The sequence below is a fragment of the Entelurus aequoreus genome, linkage group LG12 (genome assembly GCF_033978785.1).
Source record: "Entelurus aequoreus isolate RoL-2023_Sb linkage group LG12, RoL_Eaeq_v1.1, whole genome shotgun sequence".
Taxonomy (NCBI): Eukaryota; Metazoa; Chordata; class Actinopteri; order Syngnathiformes; family Syngnathidae; genus Entelurus; species Entelurus aequoreus.
In genome coordinates, this window is record NC_084742.1 from 38,362,928 (window position 1) to 38,381,602 (window position 18,675).

At 38.5% G+C, this 18,675-nt stretch overlaps 1 protein-coding gene across 1 annotated transcript in view; it reads left to right on the top strand.

Moving 5' to 3' along the window:
- The window catches only part of ppargc1a (peroxisome proliferator-activated receptor gamma, coactivator 1 alpha), a 79,953-nt gene extending 66,785 nt beyond the window's left edge, over positions 1 to 13,168 (top strand). The window contains exons 12-13 of the mRNA XM_062065942.1: positions 3,371 to 3,522; positions 8,038 to 13,168. Of these exons, the coding sequence (XP_061921926.1) occupies positions 3,371 to 3,522; positions 8,038 to 8,141 (256 nt within the window). The 3' untranslated portion in view covers positions 8,142 to 13,168. The remainder of the gene's footprint in view (positions 1 to 3,370; positions 3,523 to 8,037) is intronic.
- Positions 13,169 to 18,675: the final 5,507 nt, after the last annotated feature.

The window sequence follows — 18,675 nt, forward strand, 5'->3', positions numbered from 1 at the left end:
CTCATTCAATGCATTTTCTTTATTTTCATGACTATTTACATTGTAGATTGTCACTGAAGGCATCAAAACTATGAATGAACACATGTGGAGTTATGTACTTTACAAAAAAAGGTGAAATAACTGAAAACATGTTTTATATTCTGGTTTCTTCAAAATAGCCACCCTTTTCTCTGATTACTGCTTTGCACACTCTTGGCATTCTCTCGATGAGCTTCAAAAGGTAGTCACCTAAAAGGGTTTTCACTTCACAGGTGTCATGGTTTTGATGCCTTCAGTGACAATCTACAATGTAAATAGTCATGAAAATAAAGAAAACACATTGAAATGAGAAGGTGTGTCCAAACGTTTGGCCTGTACTGTATGTGTATATTTTCTAACACACAGTTGGTTGTTTTATTGGTATTAAAGGCCTACTGAAATGATTTTTTTTTATTTAAACGGGGATAGCAGATCCATTCTATGTGTCATACTTGATCATTTTGCGATATTGCCATATTTTTGCTGAAAGGATTTAGTAGAGAACATCGACGATAAAGTTCGCAACTTTTGGTCGCTGATAAAAAAAGCCTTGCCTGTACCGGAAGTAGCGTGACGTTGCAAGTTGAAGGGCTCCTCACATTTCCCCATTGTTTACACCAGCAGCGAGAGCGATTCGGACCGAGAAAGCGACGATTATCCCATTAATTTGAGCGAGGATGAAAGATTTGTGGATGAGGACCGTGAGAGTGAAGGACTAGAGTGCAGTGCAGGACGTATCTTTTTTCGCTCTGACCGTAACTTAGGTACAAGGGCTCATTGGATTCCACACTTTCTCCTTTTTCTATTGTGGATCACGGATTTGTATTTTAAACCACCTCGGATACTATATCCTCTTGAAAATGAGAGTCGAGAACGCGAAATGGACTTTCCCAGTGACTTTTATCCCCACGACAATACATCGGCGAAGCACTTTAGCTACGGAGCTAACGTGATAGCATCGGGCTTAACTGCAGATAGAAACAAAAGAAATAAACCCCTGACTGGAAGGATACAGAAAATCAACAATACTCTTAAACCATGGACCTGTAACTACACGGTTAATGCTTTCCAGCCTGGCGAAGCTTAACAATGCTGTTGCTAACGACGCCATTGAAGCTAACTTAGCTACGGGACCTCACAGAGCTATGCTAAAAACATTACCTATCCACCTACGCCAGCCAGCCCTCATCTGCTCATCAACACCCGTGCTCACCTGCGTTCCAGTGATCAACAGAGCGACGAATGACTTCACCCGATCATCGATGCGGTCGGCGGCTAGCGTCGGATAGCGCGTCTGCTATCCAAGTCAAAGTCCTCCTGGTTGTGTTGCTGCAGCCAGCCGCTAATACACCGATCCCACCTACAGCTTTCTTCTTTGCAGTCTTCATTGTTCATTAAACAAATTGCAAAAGATTCACCAACACAGATGTCCAGAATACTGTGGAATTTTGCGATGAAAATCGAGCTTTTTGTATTGGATACAATGTGTCCGAATACTTCCGTTTCAACCATTGACGTCACGCGCATACGTCATCATACATAGACGTTTTCAACCGTAAGTTTCGCGGGAAATTTAAAATTGCACTTTATAAGTTAACCCGGCCATATTGGCATGTGTTGCAATGTTAAGATTTCATCATTGATATATAAACAATCAGACTGCGTGGTCGGTAGTAGTGGGTTTCAGTAGGCCTTTAAGGTTGGTCATATACAGTATTTGGGTCAAAACAATAAAATTAACATTTGTTTCTTCCATTTAAAAGCTAAATATTGCATTTTGGCTTCAAATGACTTCTCTTTTTGTCACTCATACTCAATGTTTAAATAATCCTCCAAAGACATGCACCTAAATGTGCCCAAGTGTGTGAATGTTGTCTCTGTGTTGGCCCTGCGATGAGGCGGCGACTAGAGGGACAAACGGTAAAAAATGGATGGATGAATGGATACATGGTCAAATGAAGCATAGTCATTAAATAAATCATTGTTATCACAACCTACCAGTTATGTCACTGACATTTTAAATAAACGATTAGTTGTGTCTATTTCAGTGGTTCTCAAACTTTTTTCACCAAGTACCACCTCAGAAAACACTTGGCTCCCCAAGTACCATTATGACCGACATTAAAATACGGTACACTGCAAAAACTGAAATCTAAGTAAGATTGAATATCTCAAATAAGGGTGATATTTGCTCATTTTCGGTCTGATAAGATAATTCTTCTCACTAAGCAGATTATACGTGTTTTGGTCCTAAATTATTTCAGTAAGATATTACAGCTTGTTGCTGAGATTTTATGACTTATATTGAGTAAAACATGCTCGAAACTAAAATTTCAACTGTTGCAAAGCTGTGTCATCAACACTCACAAGTATAAAACTACTTTTTTAAAGTAACAATTTCTTATTTCAAGCATGGAAAAAAAAATCATGACTTTGACACAATTGTGTCTCATAATTAAAACAGATGACAGCCAAATGGACTTTGCTGTTATATTTTCAATGAAACAATAGAAAATACATACTCATATAGTAGTACAGTTGTTATTAGTGAGAATAAACTTATTTGAAGGTATTTTTGGGTTCATTGAGGTTAGCTAATTTTACTTGTTTTGTAAAGTCTTGACAAGCCAAATTTTCTTGTTCTATTGGCAGATAATTTTGCTTAGTTCAAATAAAATACCCCTAATTTTTGTATTTTTTTTTCTTGTTTTTGAACACTGACTTTTTGCAGTGTAGCGTAGTAGGCCTAAATATTAATTAAAAGAAGGCAGATGTTATATTTAAAAAAATGTATTTAATATTTTTGTCCACTGTAGCATAACACAGTTTGAACAGTAACAGTGTGTTTGATTATTTAATTAAGTGATTATTTGGCGTACCACTAGATGGAACCCGTGTACCACAATTTGAGAATCACTGTCTGTAGTTTAAATTATTTTTTCCCCAATAACTGTTTGGGTAAAAACTGTAATCTTAAAATGTTTTCCTCCGTTTAAGAACAAAAGGGCTGATTTTGACTTCTGCCATGAGAAGTTTGTCCTATTGTCTTATATTTGGAGTAATACAGTATTATTAACGAAGGGCGCTTATTGATTGTCTTTTGCATTGAAATAGACAAGGCTGTCTTATATTTGGGTCAAAACTGAGACTTAAAATGTTGTTTTCCCGTTTAAAAACAAAATATTGCAATTTGACTTGTGAAGTAAGGCTTGTTAAGTTCTTCCTGCTGTCTTATATTTGAGTCGATTCAGTAAGAGAGACACTTCATTCATCGTCTTTTGTGTCCTTTTGATTGTTGTACATTAGGTTTAAATGATCAAATCAAACATTTCCCTCGTCTCTCCTTGCCCAGGGACAATTTTGGCTTCATCACATACCGCTACACGTGTGACGCCCTCACTGCCCTCGACAACGGACACACCTTGCGCCAGTCTGACGAGCCCCGCCTCGAGCTATGCTTCGGCGGACAAAAGCAGTTGGGCAAATCTCATTACACTGACTTGGGTAAGTACGGCTGTGTTTTTGACCAAGAACCCCCCCCCACTCACAATAGCAATCCCCCGAATGCAGTATTGTTATATTTGGTCTGGTGATGAGGTAACACAGAGGAAATAAAGGCGCGACTAAGTGATGCAAAATGTTGTTGGCAACATGGATGTGTCCACCGGGCATCTGCAAAGATCAGCTGGAGTTCAGAGGTGACTTTGAGACCACAGAGCTTCTGTAGTCGTAGCTATAGGAGCCAGTTGAAATATATCTAGTGGTTTTGCACAGTGCGTCTATCATATAGAGCAGTGGTTCTCAACCTTTTTTCAGTGATGTACCCCCTGTGAACATTTTTTTGATTCAAGTACCCCCTAATCAGAGAAAAGCATTTTTGGTTGAAAAAAAGAGATAAAGAAGTAAAATACAGCACTATGTCATCAGTTTCTGATTCATTACATTGTATAACAGTGCAAAATATTGCTCATTTGTAGTGGTCTTTCTTGAACTATTTGGAAAAAAATATATAAAAACAACTAAAAACTTGTTGAAAAATAAATAAGTGATTCAATTATAAATAAAGATTTTTACACATAGAAGTAATCAACTTAAAGTGCCCTCTTTGGGGATTGTAATAGAGATCCATCTGGATTCATGAACTTAATTCTAAACATTTCTTCACAAAAAAATAAATCTTTAACATCAATATTTATGGAACATTTCCAAAAAAAATCTAGCTGTCAACATTGAATATTGCATTGTTGCATTTATTTTCACAGTTCTTTTTGACAGACATTTTAGTGAGGGTCAAACCATCATGGCATGGGGGGAACTCTGGGTTTATGGTAATGAATGGAATAGCCTACTTGATTTGATGTTCAGTTCAGTTTATGAACTTACATTCATATTTTGTTGAAGTATTATTCAATAAATATATTTATAAAGGATTTGTGAATTGTTGCTATTTTTAGAATATTTAAAAAAAATCTCACGTACCCCTTGGCATACCTTCAAGTACCCCCAGGGGTACGCGTACCCCCATTTGAGAACCACTTATATAGAGAATATTTTACTCGCTTTATTGCAGACCTGTCCTAGTGATGTAGAGGATCTTTGACAAGTGTTTGTCTTAAAAGAGTAGTCATATAGAGGACGATTGACTTGAATTTTTGCAGTACGTCCTTAAAAACAGCAGAGGGCTCTGATCATATAGACCAGACATGGGGCAAATTAAGGCCTGGGGGCCACATGCGGCCCGTTAAGCTTTTCAATCTGGCCCGCCGGACATTCCCAAATATTTTTTTTAGATATTTAAGATGGAAACTGTAGCTGCCATTATGATGTGCAGTGATGTTTTCAAATGACCGTGAGTCTCGAACTATACAAAGTATTTCGATGGTTGGATTCTGCGCTTTTGCATGATATACTAGTTACTATGGTAATCTAATTAGTTACTATGGTAATCTATTTAGTTACTATGGTAATCTACGTCACAGCAGCTCAGACGGGGCACCAAGCGCTGTGGGTGGGGAGCGTTTCCACTGAATGGTTCCAGATCCGCCAGCCTGAAATGTGGGTGTCAGGGACAGACAAGGAAGGAGATTTTTACAAGAAGTTCTAAAGCTTAGTGATATATCAGATTGGAGGTGGGTTTTTTTTTTACCCTTAGCGTTCATATTTCCTTGTTTGTTGCATTTTTGTTGCGTTCCGCTTTATTGCAAAATATGTCGATCGAGAGGGGGTGCGACGTTCATATGTTGTCAATATTCAGTGTTTTATCGTTCATAGTTAATAATTTAAATCCCACATTCTTTATTTTCATGTACATTCTGGGTGTCTCATTCAGTAAAAAAATGTTTTAATTCTATTCCGTTTTTTAAGGCGGTCTGTCATAACGTGTTTAGCATTCAATCAGACATTATTGTGAGGTTTTGTATTCGTGTTTCTAAAAATAGTTATACCGGCCCCCAGACACATGTTTTTCTCTAAATGTGCCCTCCGAGTCAAAATAATTGCCCAGGCCTGATATAGAGGATCTTAGGCTAGTCTTTGTTTGCAGTAAGTTATCCAAAACAGCAGTGCCCCCACTCCCCCCTGAATTTAGAAAATATTTAACTACCAGGTTCTCAAAAACAGCAGGCCGCCCTGTAATAAAGAGGATTTTTGACTAGTGCTTCTGCAGTACGTCCTTAAAAACAGCCGAGCAGCCTTGCCATGTACTGTCGTGTATCTTGGACTTGCATGAACGTTTTGCTTGTGTTTTAAGGTATAACATCATTTACGACTGTAGATAATGCCAACCATCCATTTGTAGTTTTAATGAGTTTGTATTTTAGCGAGCTGACGTTATTCTGATCGTGTTGTCTGGTAGTCTATTTTTGTGAGTGTTGCTGTTGTTTTCCAAGCATCCTGTCCATTAGTTTTAAATAGAGCAGGGGGGTATTGGTCATCCCCTCGAGGTGCGCGGCGTGACACAATACAGCCGCTGGCTATTGCATTAGCGTAGATCACGCCCCCTATCTCCTAGGCTGCCATGGTCAGTTCCATTTCTCAGTGCGCTGCCGGCCGGGGTCCCTCTAGGGCCTCCATTTGTTGGAGCTGTCTGTTGGCAGAGATAAGATAGCCTATGTATTATCACCCTGATCAGGAGAAATAGGACATACGAGACACAGGAAGATAGAACGAAAGGCGTCTCAGTTTAAAAATAGACATTTTTGAAAGAAAATGCATCACAATTTGTTACTGGGCTGCTATTTTATACCATAATTGTTGATGTCAGGAAGTATGTTGATTGTGTGAAATGTATTTTGCTTTAGTCTATAACAATATGTGTATAATATTTTCGAGCACCCCGTATACTCGGAATGCTCAATATGGCTCAAAATCTATTATAACGATTTCAAAATGGGTTACAAAGGCTCCTAATTTAGCTGCTAACATACAATATGCAGTTGCATATTATTGTATTATTTTATTAAGATTATTAATATACTTGCTAATTTACTATTAATATCTTGTTCACTGTTCACACGGTTTCCACATATATTTCTGTTAAAATGTTAAAAGCATTTATTCTCCTGTTGTTTGGACACTTTACATTAGTTTTGGACGATCCAATACCAAGTAACCACAGGGACAGTATTGTTTGATACCAATACTGATACCTAAAATGTTCAAAATCATTGAATGATGCATATTTTGATTATTATTTTGAACATTATAATCAGACAAAAACACAATACAATGTAACAATATCAATTACATATTTTATTTATTTCCTAATACTGGCTCTGATACAAATCCTTTGGTTTGTTTGCTCTTAAAGCCCTTCTATAGCCAAGGACGTATTTTCTGAGTTTGTTAACAATAACAAAAACAACAAAATATTTTTTGTTAAGTAAGTAAGTAAAAAATATCGATCTAACCACTGAGATATTGTCCTGATACTACTGAATACTACTTGGTTCCGTCACTGTCGATATTTGTTTACATTCAAGTTTGCGATGAGCATATCCTCCTACGGTGTTCAATGTAGCATGTAGGGTTGTACGGTATACCGGTATTAGTATAGTACCGCGATACTAATGAATCATATTAGGTACTATACCGCCTCTGAAACCTACCGGTCCCTGGACACATGAGGACTTTGAATATGACCAATGTATGATCCTGTAACGACTTGGTATCGGATTGATACCCAAATGTGTGGTATCATCCAAAACTAACGTAAAGCATCCAAAAAGAAGATTAAGTGATTATTACATTTTAACAGAAGTGTAGATACAACATGTTACAAGAGGAAGTAAGCAGATATTAACAGTAAATGAACAAGTAGATTAATAATTCATTTTCTACCGCTGGTCCTTAATAATTTTGACAAAATAATAGAATGATAAATGACACAATATGTTACTGCATATGTCAGCAGACTAAATTAGAAGCCTTTTTTGCTTACTTACTAATAAAAGACAAGTTGTCTTGTATGTTCACTAATTTTATTTAAGGCCAAACTTGCAATAAGAAACATATGTTTCATGTACCGTAAATGTTTTTTGTTAAAACAAAGCCAATTATGCAATTTTTGTGGTCCTTTTTATTTAGAAAAGTATCAAATTACCGAAAAGTATCAAACAATTTTGGTAATGGAACCGGTACCAAAATATTGGTATCGGGACAACACTAGTAGCATGTTTAGCTAGTCTTGTCCTCCGAATATTATACTTGTAAGAAACAGTTTACTTGCCGCCATGGAGGCTAGGGTTACTGATTTAGGAGCGACTTTGCACTGTGGACGAACGTTTAACGCTAGCAAGGATGCTACATTGCGTTGAGGACGTGTTTTTTCGCTTGTTGCTGTCAAACTTGCGAGGATTTGTCATCAACATGCGTTATAATGATAGTATTAAAAGCTGTATCGTCCACCAACTTTAGATCATTTATATCGTATATTGTCTATATCGCGCCGCCCTACCGTATACAATATACATTGCAAGAAAATAATATAAGCTGAGCGCATTCCACCTTTTTCCTTTGTAGACTCCCACTCAGACGACTTCGATCCGGCCTCCACCAAAAGCAAGTATGACTTGTTGGATTTCGACAGCTTGCTGCAGGAGGCTCAGGGCAGCCTGAGAAGGTAACCTGCTCGCCTGCCTACCTGCCTCTGTTCCTTCCTTACGGTGGCCCGCCTGGGGCTGGGGTGGCGGCTGGGGGTGACTTTGCGATTACCTCAACGTCTCTCGTTGACGATGAGACGCTAAGAAGTCTGTGCACTCTCTGTGGAGCTATGAGAATAAATAATCTACTACGAAGTTTACATGAACAATTGCTGCTGAGAGGATGCAAAAAGGGACGATGAAAGACGATCTTCTCCAAGCATTACAAAACCCATAATCCTTTGGGGTGAGGGGGGCGAAAACCGCTTGTTCAAAAAGATGTATGTTGTTTTTTTGCCTTTAAAATCTTTGTTACATTTTTTTTTTTTCAAACAAAGGAAATCTCTTATTGTCTACATTTTAAAAAGGTAGTTGTGTATTTACAAATAACTATAAAAAAATTTATTTTTGTTTTAATGTACATATATATATATATATAAGAAAATAGTTTTTATTTGTTACAGCTATGCACTGTAAAACGCAGCCTTTTTTTAAAGAAGAAAAAACAAATGTGGGGGTCAATTTGTTCTTAATTCAGAATGTCGGTCTATAGTAATGACACAACTAAAATATATGTTTTGCCTACATTTGCGCCTGTAGGTCCTTTAAACAGCAGAGCACTCCTGTCACATACTGTAGAAGGTATTTGTTGTTTTTAAGGACCTACTGCAAAAACGTCAGTCAACAATCCTTTATATACCAGGAGTGCACTGCTATTTCTAAGGACCTACTGATTGTTTACATATACATATATACATATATATATGTATATACACACACACTTCTAGGAACAAACATCAACATGTAACCATGTGATTACAACCCTGGGATCAGGAGCATTATGCCAAATTAAGCAACACTACAGTATATATGAATGATGTGTGTGCACACATTCATCCTTTTTCTATCAACTGGGCGAACCCTAACCAATTGAACATAAAAGTAACCTGGATGGTTACAGATTCACTTTTATTCATAGGACCGTGTTTACATACGTAAACAATTGTCTTTTTCATTTCAGTGAACCTGTAACGGTGTGACAAGAGAATATCAAATTGTAAAGCTTCAGTATAACCCATGAATATAAACTTGTTTCTTGGGTAATAAACATATGGAAAACAAAATACACCAGAACATGATAGGACTCCTTTAAAGTTAAGTTTAATATTACCATTAGGTACCATTCATCCATCACAGCCCAGAGAACAGTGGAGGGGATGGAGGATTCAGGCAGATTCAGCCCATGAAATCTGGGGAAGGTTGAGGTCGATGCCCAACCAGCACTACTACAGACATCCTCCAAGTGTGCACTTCTCAACAGGGGCCAAGATTCGGCCACATGCCACGTGTAGAGTGGGAAACCACTCATGATGAGGGAGTCTGTCTTGCTTGAGCAAAGATAAGATAGATGAGGTCAACTATCCAGTTGGATAGGCGTTGCTTGCCAACAAGTCTGCACAACGTTGCTCTACCATTTAAAAGCACAACAGGTTATCAACTGTACAATGGCAGTGTGCTTTGGCTATATGTGCCTTCATGGCCCTCACAGGACACATATTGTAGCCTTTTTGTTTCCTCAGACTAATATGGCGGTGGATAATGAGATTTCAGCTTGGCCATGTGTTCTTCTGCAACACTTCGGGATGGAATGCAGGGTTTGTTAGAAGAAACACTACCTTGTCCCATCCCCAAACTGAACACATCCTGTACTAACAGAGAGAGCAACCAGCTTGCTCACTCTCGCAACTAATGCAATAGCAATTAGAAACGTAATACTCAGACTAAGGAGACAAATATCCAAATGGGGTAAGAGCTCAAACGGATGCAGACAAAGTGCCCTCAGGACCCACTAATGAACCCAAGACAGGAGCAAAAGCCTCTTTGCAGGGCATTACCTGCTTAAACCATTCAGGCACAGGTTTTGCAAAAGGATGTTCCCCAGGTGTCAATTCATCTCACCGACCTTTAACTGTGGGATTAGTTGAGAGATAACCCCTGATGGTGGACTCTGACTACCCTTGTTCCAAAAGGTGTTGAAGAACAGCACCACAAGTAAATCACAGGGTACAGGGTTGCCACCGTTTTCCCGACACCCTCACTAAATATCCTCCATCCTACACAATAAATATGCTGAGTGGAATGACTCATGAGGCCTGCATGGTGTCAATATCATTGATACTCAACCCCAGAGACTGCCAACACTGTCCACATAAAGCTTCAGGACTTCGACTCAGGATGCCATAGCTTGCCCTGTCCCTGTGAAAGTAAGTCTGGCTTGATTGGCCCACGCCACGGTTGCCCATCCAGCATCATGTGGGTCTCGGCCATCCAAGGCATCTGTGGTCAGTTCTGAGAGCACCTGGTCTGAGACAACCTCACTCTGCCAAACAAGGCCAGGAAGAGGGGGAGTTGTTAGAATGCATAGATGGTCACTTAGTTCTATGGAAAGCTTAGAGCATAATTTTCCAAAGGTCATGGTCGGCCGGGCATTGAGAACCACAGAGGACAATGTGGATAATCCTCTGTAGCAAAAAAGTGGACTGTGGCCTGACCGAAGTGACCCCAAATCTGTCTGATCACTTATGGCCAAAGTTACCATTCTAGAAAGGAGCTCCTCTTGAGAGCTGATCAGCATAGCCCTGGTCTAAGTCCACAGAATCAGGGTCTTTGCACTAGCATGCAAGTTTTACGTTTTCATTCCACATTTATGATTGATGTAGGACACCACAGCTGTCGTATCCTGCCTCACCATCACCAGCCTGTCCCTCACCCCTGCGAGGAAGGGTGGCAGGGTGAAATAAATTACCCCAATCTTGAGGAGGTTAATCTGCCATGCATGACGCACAAGGTCCCAAATGCCTCAAGCAGATCTTCCTTTCAAGACAGTGCCCCAGCTTGTTTTGGAGGTGTCTGTGGTACTAGCCACCTTGGATCCCCCTAGATCCAGGGGAACCCCTTCACTGGATTCAACAGCTCTCAAGCTTTCCCACCATGCAAGGATTTAGAGGCTCTCGCAAGACAGTCTTCTCTTGTCTTTTGGAAAGAAAATAGGCGTGTGTTCAGCAACCTCAGTCTCTGGTACTGCTAAGCCGACATTGCACTGAACACGACAATTCTATGATTGCAGATGCTCGTATGCGTATCAAACAGGCTCTCGTTATGCAGTAGTCCAGATGAAGCCCCAGAAACTTGGCTGATCTGCCTGGTAACCCTGGATCTTCCTTACATGCAGGCCAAGTTAAGTGAGGTGTGCAAACATAGCTTTATTGTTTTTTGGCCAGGCTCAAAGATGAGTCACACACAAGCCAATCATCCCACTAGTAGGAACATACAGTTTACTTTGGGAAGATCCGTGGTGACAGCGAGAGACCAAATGGAAGGACGTCGTACTCATACGCCATACCGTAAAAGCAAATTGCTGGTAGCAGTGATGGTTCGGTTGTATAGCTTTGTGGAAATAAGCGTCGCAAAGTCCACTGTTTTGAACCAGTCACAGCTCCGAAATGACCTGAAACAAGGACTTCACTTTGAAAATTTGGAAGTTGAATACCCAGAGGTATTTGTTTTGCTCCCTCAAGTCAAGAATGGGACATAACCTACCAAAGTGTTTTGAGATAAGGGGGGGAACAAAACCCCTCCCTCTCCTCCTCTGCACCCCAAGAGCATATGGCTCCTTTGGACACTAAACAGATATCTCGTTGGCGAGTATTGCAGCTCAAAAACCACCAAAATATTTTTTCACACTACTTTTTGAGCACATTCAACAATACAGCAGTAATAATAGAAACCATGATAATGTTTTCCAATAAGATAAGGCAAGTCAAAATACAGAACAGAAGAACTGAATAGATGATATTGGACACCAGGCCAGTACCAGTACCCAATTCAATACTTGGTGACCTCACCTTTGCAATTTTGTACAAATTTGCACACATGTGCACAACGATCAGGAGGATAAAAAGAGATAGAGTGTGCACACATCATTGGCATAGAGTGTGGAGCGGTTAATTTGGCATATTGCTCCTAACTCGAGGGTTGTAGTCACATGGTATGACTAGAGCACTAGTCATACCGCTCTTGTCATATAGAGGCTCTTTGACCAGCGTTTTTGCAAAACGTCCTTAAAAACAACAGACCACTCCTATCGTATAGAGATCCTGCACTGGTTTTAAGCCCCTACTGCTAGTCAGAGAACACCTGTCACATAGAGGATCTTGAACTTTTTGCAGTAGGTCCTAAAAACAGAAGCAACATCTTGTCACAGAAGATTCTTGACTTTTTGCAGTAGATCCTAAAAAAAAATAACAGTGCGCTCCTGTCAAACAGGATTTTTGATGTTGAGACATATGATGATTGTAAACAAAAAAGGCAACAAAACAGATGAACACGCTGCTCATTTCTGAGGGCGCACGTGAACAATTGTTCAGTTTGTGCTTTTCATCATGCTTAAAGAAAAAATACCCCATTTTTTTTAAATGATTTTTTTTTCTATAAAAACACAAAGCAATCACGATTATATTGTGTTTATATACTGTGTACAACACATATATGCAATTTATTTGATACGTTTCTCATTGATTCAACAGGGAGAGCAAGCGGACTATTTATTTTATGTATTTATTTTGGAATCAGCAATATTTATGGCTGCCGTTGGTCATTATTTATTTGTAATTTTATTCAAAAGAAAATTACGAGACAGGGTGTACAATAAACAAACAGAAGGCGGTGGTGGGGGGGGGGAATAATATAACCTTCTATGCCTTTTTTCTGGAACAATCAAGTCTCATTTTGGTGCCAGTTTGGTTTCTTCTTCTTTTACTTAAGAGCAATAAATATTTTTTATTTTTTTCTTGCAGGACTTTTTCCACATTGCTCTGTTCGCGTTTGATTCTGTGAATGCCAAACAAAAGTTTACAATTTTCTTTCTTGAATTTTTTACAAAGTATTTGATGTACAATAATAGAAATATTAGTAATATCATTCACGGTAATAATAAAAATGGGGGAATATATATATACACTGTATATATATATATATATATATATATATATATATATATGTATATATATATATATATATATATATATATATATATATATATATATATATATATATATATATATATATATATATATATATATATATATAACATAAGCAATAATTATTTTTCAGAAGTGTATTTTAAGCGCTGATTTTTTTTAATTTTATGTATTTGTTTTCTTGTTTAAGACCACATTGCTGTTCCCTTTAAAGTCAGGGGTGAGGAAGCTACTAAACTCGGGCCAAATATAGTATGATTGTGCATTTAATCTGGCCCCATCATGCAATTTCCAAAAACTGTCCCAAAAAGTAACAATGCTAAAAAATTTGCAACCAATGGTAGCTCTTCACCCCTGCTTTAAGACCCTTCAAAGTGGGTCATAAAAAAAACTTAAATATCCCATTTCAGAAAGTAACGAGGCTCCCGTCAGACGTAAGAACGTTAAAAAAAAAAGAGGAAGAAAACGTTCTTGTGTTGTTTTTGTTGATATCTTGTATAGTGTTTATGGGTATTGTGACCCATTGTGTAGATTTGGCTTTAAATAAATGTATTAATAATAAATAAAAAACAGCTTTGTAAATGGTGTAGAGTAGCAATATCAAGATTCTAATTTGTACTATTGAGAACTTTTGAGGACTAAGTCACTGCTTTGGTGTCCATGTTTTGTTTGGGAAGGACAATATGTTTGTGTGCGTGTGCTTGTGTGCGTGTGCGTGTGTTAAGAGATGTGTGTGTTTTATCCACGTTGCCTTCTGCCAAGTTCTTACCAATGCCTTTTGTGGTTCTACCTTTTCTTGTTCCACTTTTCTTGTCAATTTTCATGTTTTTTTGTTTTTTTTTAATGTGAAATTCTCATTCGCCTCACCATGCCAATAAAGGGAAAATGTGTTTGAAAGTTTCCTTCCGTCCGTCTTTGGCGTTCACAGTTTGACTCCTTGCCAGCCGGAAGTCCAAGGGAGGCATTTCACGAAGACAAGCAGAGTATATACATATATACACATACACATACACATGTATATATATATATATATGTATATATATATATATATATATATATATATATATATATATATATATATATACACACACACACATATACATGTATATATATATATATATATATACATATATATATATATATACATATACTGTATATTAGGGCTGTGAATTTTTGGGTGTCCCACGATTCGATTCAATATCGATTCTTGGGGTCACGATTCGATTCAAAATCTTTTTTTTTTTTTCAATTCAACACGATTCTCGATTCAAAAATGATTTTTTCTCGATTCAAAACGATTCTCTATTCATTCAATACATAGGATTTCAGCAGGATCTACCCCAGTCTGCTGACATGCAAGCAGAGTAGTAGATTTTTGTAAAAAGCTTTCATAATTGTAAAGGACAATGTTTTATCAACTGATTGCAATAATGTAAATTTGTTTTAACTATTAAATGAACCAAAAATATGACTTATTTTATCTTTGTGAAAATATTAGACACAGTGTGTTGTCAAGCGTATGAGATGCGATGCAAGTGTAAGCCACAGTGACACTATTGTTCTTTTATTTGTATTTTTATAAATGTCTAATGATAATGTCAATGAGGGATTTTTGTATTGTAACTAATATTGATACTGTTGTTGATAATATTAATTTTTGTTTCACTACTCTTGGTTTGTTCTGTGTCGTGTTTGTGTCCCCTCTCAATTGCTCTGTTTAAAGTTAAAGTACCAATGATTGTCACACACACACTAGGTGTGGTGAAATGTGTCCTCTGCATTTGACCCATCCCCTTGGGGAGCAGTGGGCAGCAGCGGCGCCGCGCCCGGGAATCATTTTGGTGATTTAACCCCCAATTCCAACCCTTGATGCTGAGTGCCAAGCAGGGAGGTAATGGGTCCCATTTTTATAGTCTTTGGTATGACTCGGCTGGGATTTGAACTCCAACCTACCGATCTCAGGGCGGACACTCTAACCACTATATTGCAGTTCTGTCAAGACTTGATTCTTGGGGTTTGCTTCTCCGGAAGGCAAAGGAAAATTGGTGCGGGCAAGGCGTGAATTTAAATACATGATTGATTTTTTAACACTAATAAACTACAAAAAAAAGGAAGCAAACAAATGGCGCGCACAAAGGCGGAAATACAAACTTGACTAAGAAACAAAAGACATGCACGTATGCACAAAAACTATGAACAAAGAAACAACAACACTAGTGATGGGTCCGGCAACACAGATGCATCGGCGCATGCGTCGAGCTCATAGAGCGATACCCTGTGTCGGTGCGCGTATCGCTTTTAGAAAGTCACGTGACCGAACACGAGCTGTTTTGGTCACGTGATCGCTCATGAGCTGTTCTGGTCACGTGACCGCTCATGAACTGTATCGCACTGACGCCTGCGCGCCAAACTGTGTTTATTAGGAAGCGGCGCAATGCGTGTTGTTGACGAACACCGTTAGGGCCGCTTGTTGTCACTGTCACTCAAAAGTTGCATTTGAAAATTACACAGAATAAATGTGTTTATTTTGTTTAGAATTCAGATGGGTTTGATTTGGTGCGCGGCCTATATTGGCTGTGTGGCGCACGGTGTGCGCGGAGGACGCTTGAGCACTGCGCAATTGCGCAGGCGCGCACCTTAGAGGGAACGTTGCTCACAGGGCACAGAGGAGGCGTCAGTGCGATACAGTTCGCGTATCGGTCACGTGACCAAAGCAGCTCATGATCGGTCACGTGACTTTCTAAAAGCGGTACGCGCACCGACACAGGGTTTCGCTCTATGAGCTCGACGCATGCGCCGATGCATCTGTGTTGCAGGACCCATCACTACTGTTACTAGAGAAGGTACAGGAATGACGGCGTGGCGAAGTTGGTAGAGTGGCCGTGCCAGCAATCGGAGGGTTGCTGGTTACTGGGGTTCAATCCCCACCTTCTACCATCCTAGTCACGATACATGTTCACATTACTTGACTGTATCTAAAAAAGATAAAAATATATTTTTATTTAAATGAAGATATGAAATACAATGACTTGGTTTATATTAATGTATATACTAGGTCATAAAATCAGTGTCAGTTGAGTCGGTCCATAGGTTGCCTGTAGGGATTTTTAATGTCCAGCAGATGTCAGTATTTATTGACACAGTATCGACACAGTATCAATACAGTTTTGCAATGTGTCGAAACGCATGAGGCCTCATCAACCCATCACTAAACAACACTAACTGTGGTCTTAATAAACAAAACTTATTTGGCATGAGAAAAACATGAAAAAGAGCAGCATGGATCATCAGAGTGTGAATGTGTGAGGACGCCAGGACGAACAACAGAAACAGACAGATTTAAATAGTGACGTGATCAGTGAAAACAGGTGCGTGACTCGAAACGTGAAACAGGTGCGTGACAAGACAGGTGAAAACTAATGGGTGACCATGGAAACCAAACCAAACAAGGAAGTGCAACCAGGAACCAAAAAGAGTCCAAAAAACAAACACATGGCCAAAACAAAAACATGAACAGACATGACAAGTTCTGAGTGTTGCTGGGTCGGGTTTGGTTTTAAAATTGGATTGCATTGTTATGGTATTGCTGTGTATTGTTTTGTTGGATTGATTAATAAAAATAAAATAAAAAATATATATATATATATATATTTTTTTTTTCAAATAAATAGATTTTAAAAAATCGATTTTTAAAAAATGAGAATCGATTCTGAATCGCACAATGTGAGAATCGTGATTCAAATTCGAATCGATTTTTTCCCACACCCCTAATAAATATATATATATATATATATATATATATATATATATATATATATATATATATATATATATATATATATACATATATATATATATATATATACATATATATACACATACAGTACATATACATTATATATATATATATATATATATATATATATATATATACTGTATATATATATACATATATATACACATACAGTACATATACATATATATACATATATGTATATATATATATATATATATATATATATATGTATATGTACTGTATGTGTATATATATGTATATATATATACACACACACATACATATAAGCATACACATATATACACACATGTATGTATGTATATATATATATATATATATATATATATATATATATATATATATATATATATATATATATATATATATATATAAATATATATATATACATACAGTATATATATACATACATACTGAACAAAAATATTAACGTAACACTTGTTTTTGCTCCCTTTTTCATGAGTTCAACTCAATGATCTAAAACTTTGACTATGTACACACAATACCTATTCCTTTCCAATATTGCTCACAAATCTGTCTAAATCTATGTTAGTGAGCATTTCTTCTTTGCCAAGATAATCCATCCCACCTCACAGGTGTGGCATATCAAGATAATGATTGAAAAGCATTATTTTTGCACAGGTGTGCCTCGGACTGCCCACAATAAAAGGCCACTCTAAAATGTGAAGTTGTCATCACACAGCACAATGCCACAGATGTCGCAAGTTTCGAGGCAGCGTGCATTTGGCATGCTGACTGCAGGAATGTCCACCAGAGCTGTTTTCTGTGAATTGAATGTTCATTTGTCTACCATAAGCAGTCTCCAAAGGTGTTTCAGAGAATTTGGCAGTACATCCAACTGGCCTCACAACCACGTGTGACCAAACCAGGCAAGGACCTCCACATCCAGCAGGTTGAACCTCCATGATCGTCTGAGACCAGCCACGCGGACAGCTGCTGTAACAATTGGTTTGCATAACTAAAGAATTTCTGCACAAACTTTGAGAAACCGTCTCAGGAAAGCTCATCTGCATGCTCGTCGTCATCATCGGGGTCTCGACCTGACTGCAGTTTATCGTTGTAGCCAACTTGAGTGAGCAAATGCTCACATTCGATGGCGTCCGGCACGTTGGAGAGGTGTTCTCTTCGCAGATGAATCCCAGTTTTCACTGTTCAGGGTAGATGGCAGACAGGGTGTGTGGGAGAGTTGTTTGCTGATGTCATTGTTGTGAATGGTGTGGCCCATGGTGGGGGTGGGGTTATGGTATGAGTAGGTGTATGTTATTTTATCGATAGCATTTTGATTGCACAGAGATACCGTGACGAGATCCTGAGGCCCATTGTTGTGCCATTCACCCGAGACCATCACCTAGTGTTGCAGCATGACAATGCACGGCCCCATGTAGCAAGGATCTGTACACAATTCCGGGAAGCTGAAAATATCCCAGTTCTTGCATGGCCAGCATACATGTCACCCATTGAGCATGTTTGGGGTGCTGTGGATCGGCAGCGTGTTCCAGTTCCTGCCAATATCCAGAAACTTGGGGACAGCCATTGAAGAGGAGTGGACCAACATTCCACAGGCCACAATCAACAACCTGATTAAGTCTATACGAGGGAGATGTGTTGCACCGCGTGAGGCAAATGGTGGTCACACCAGATACTG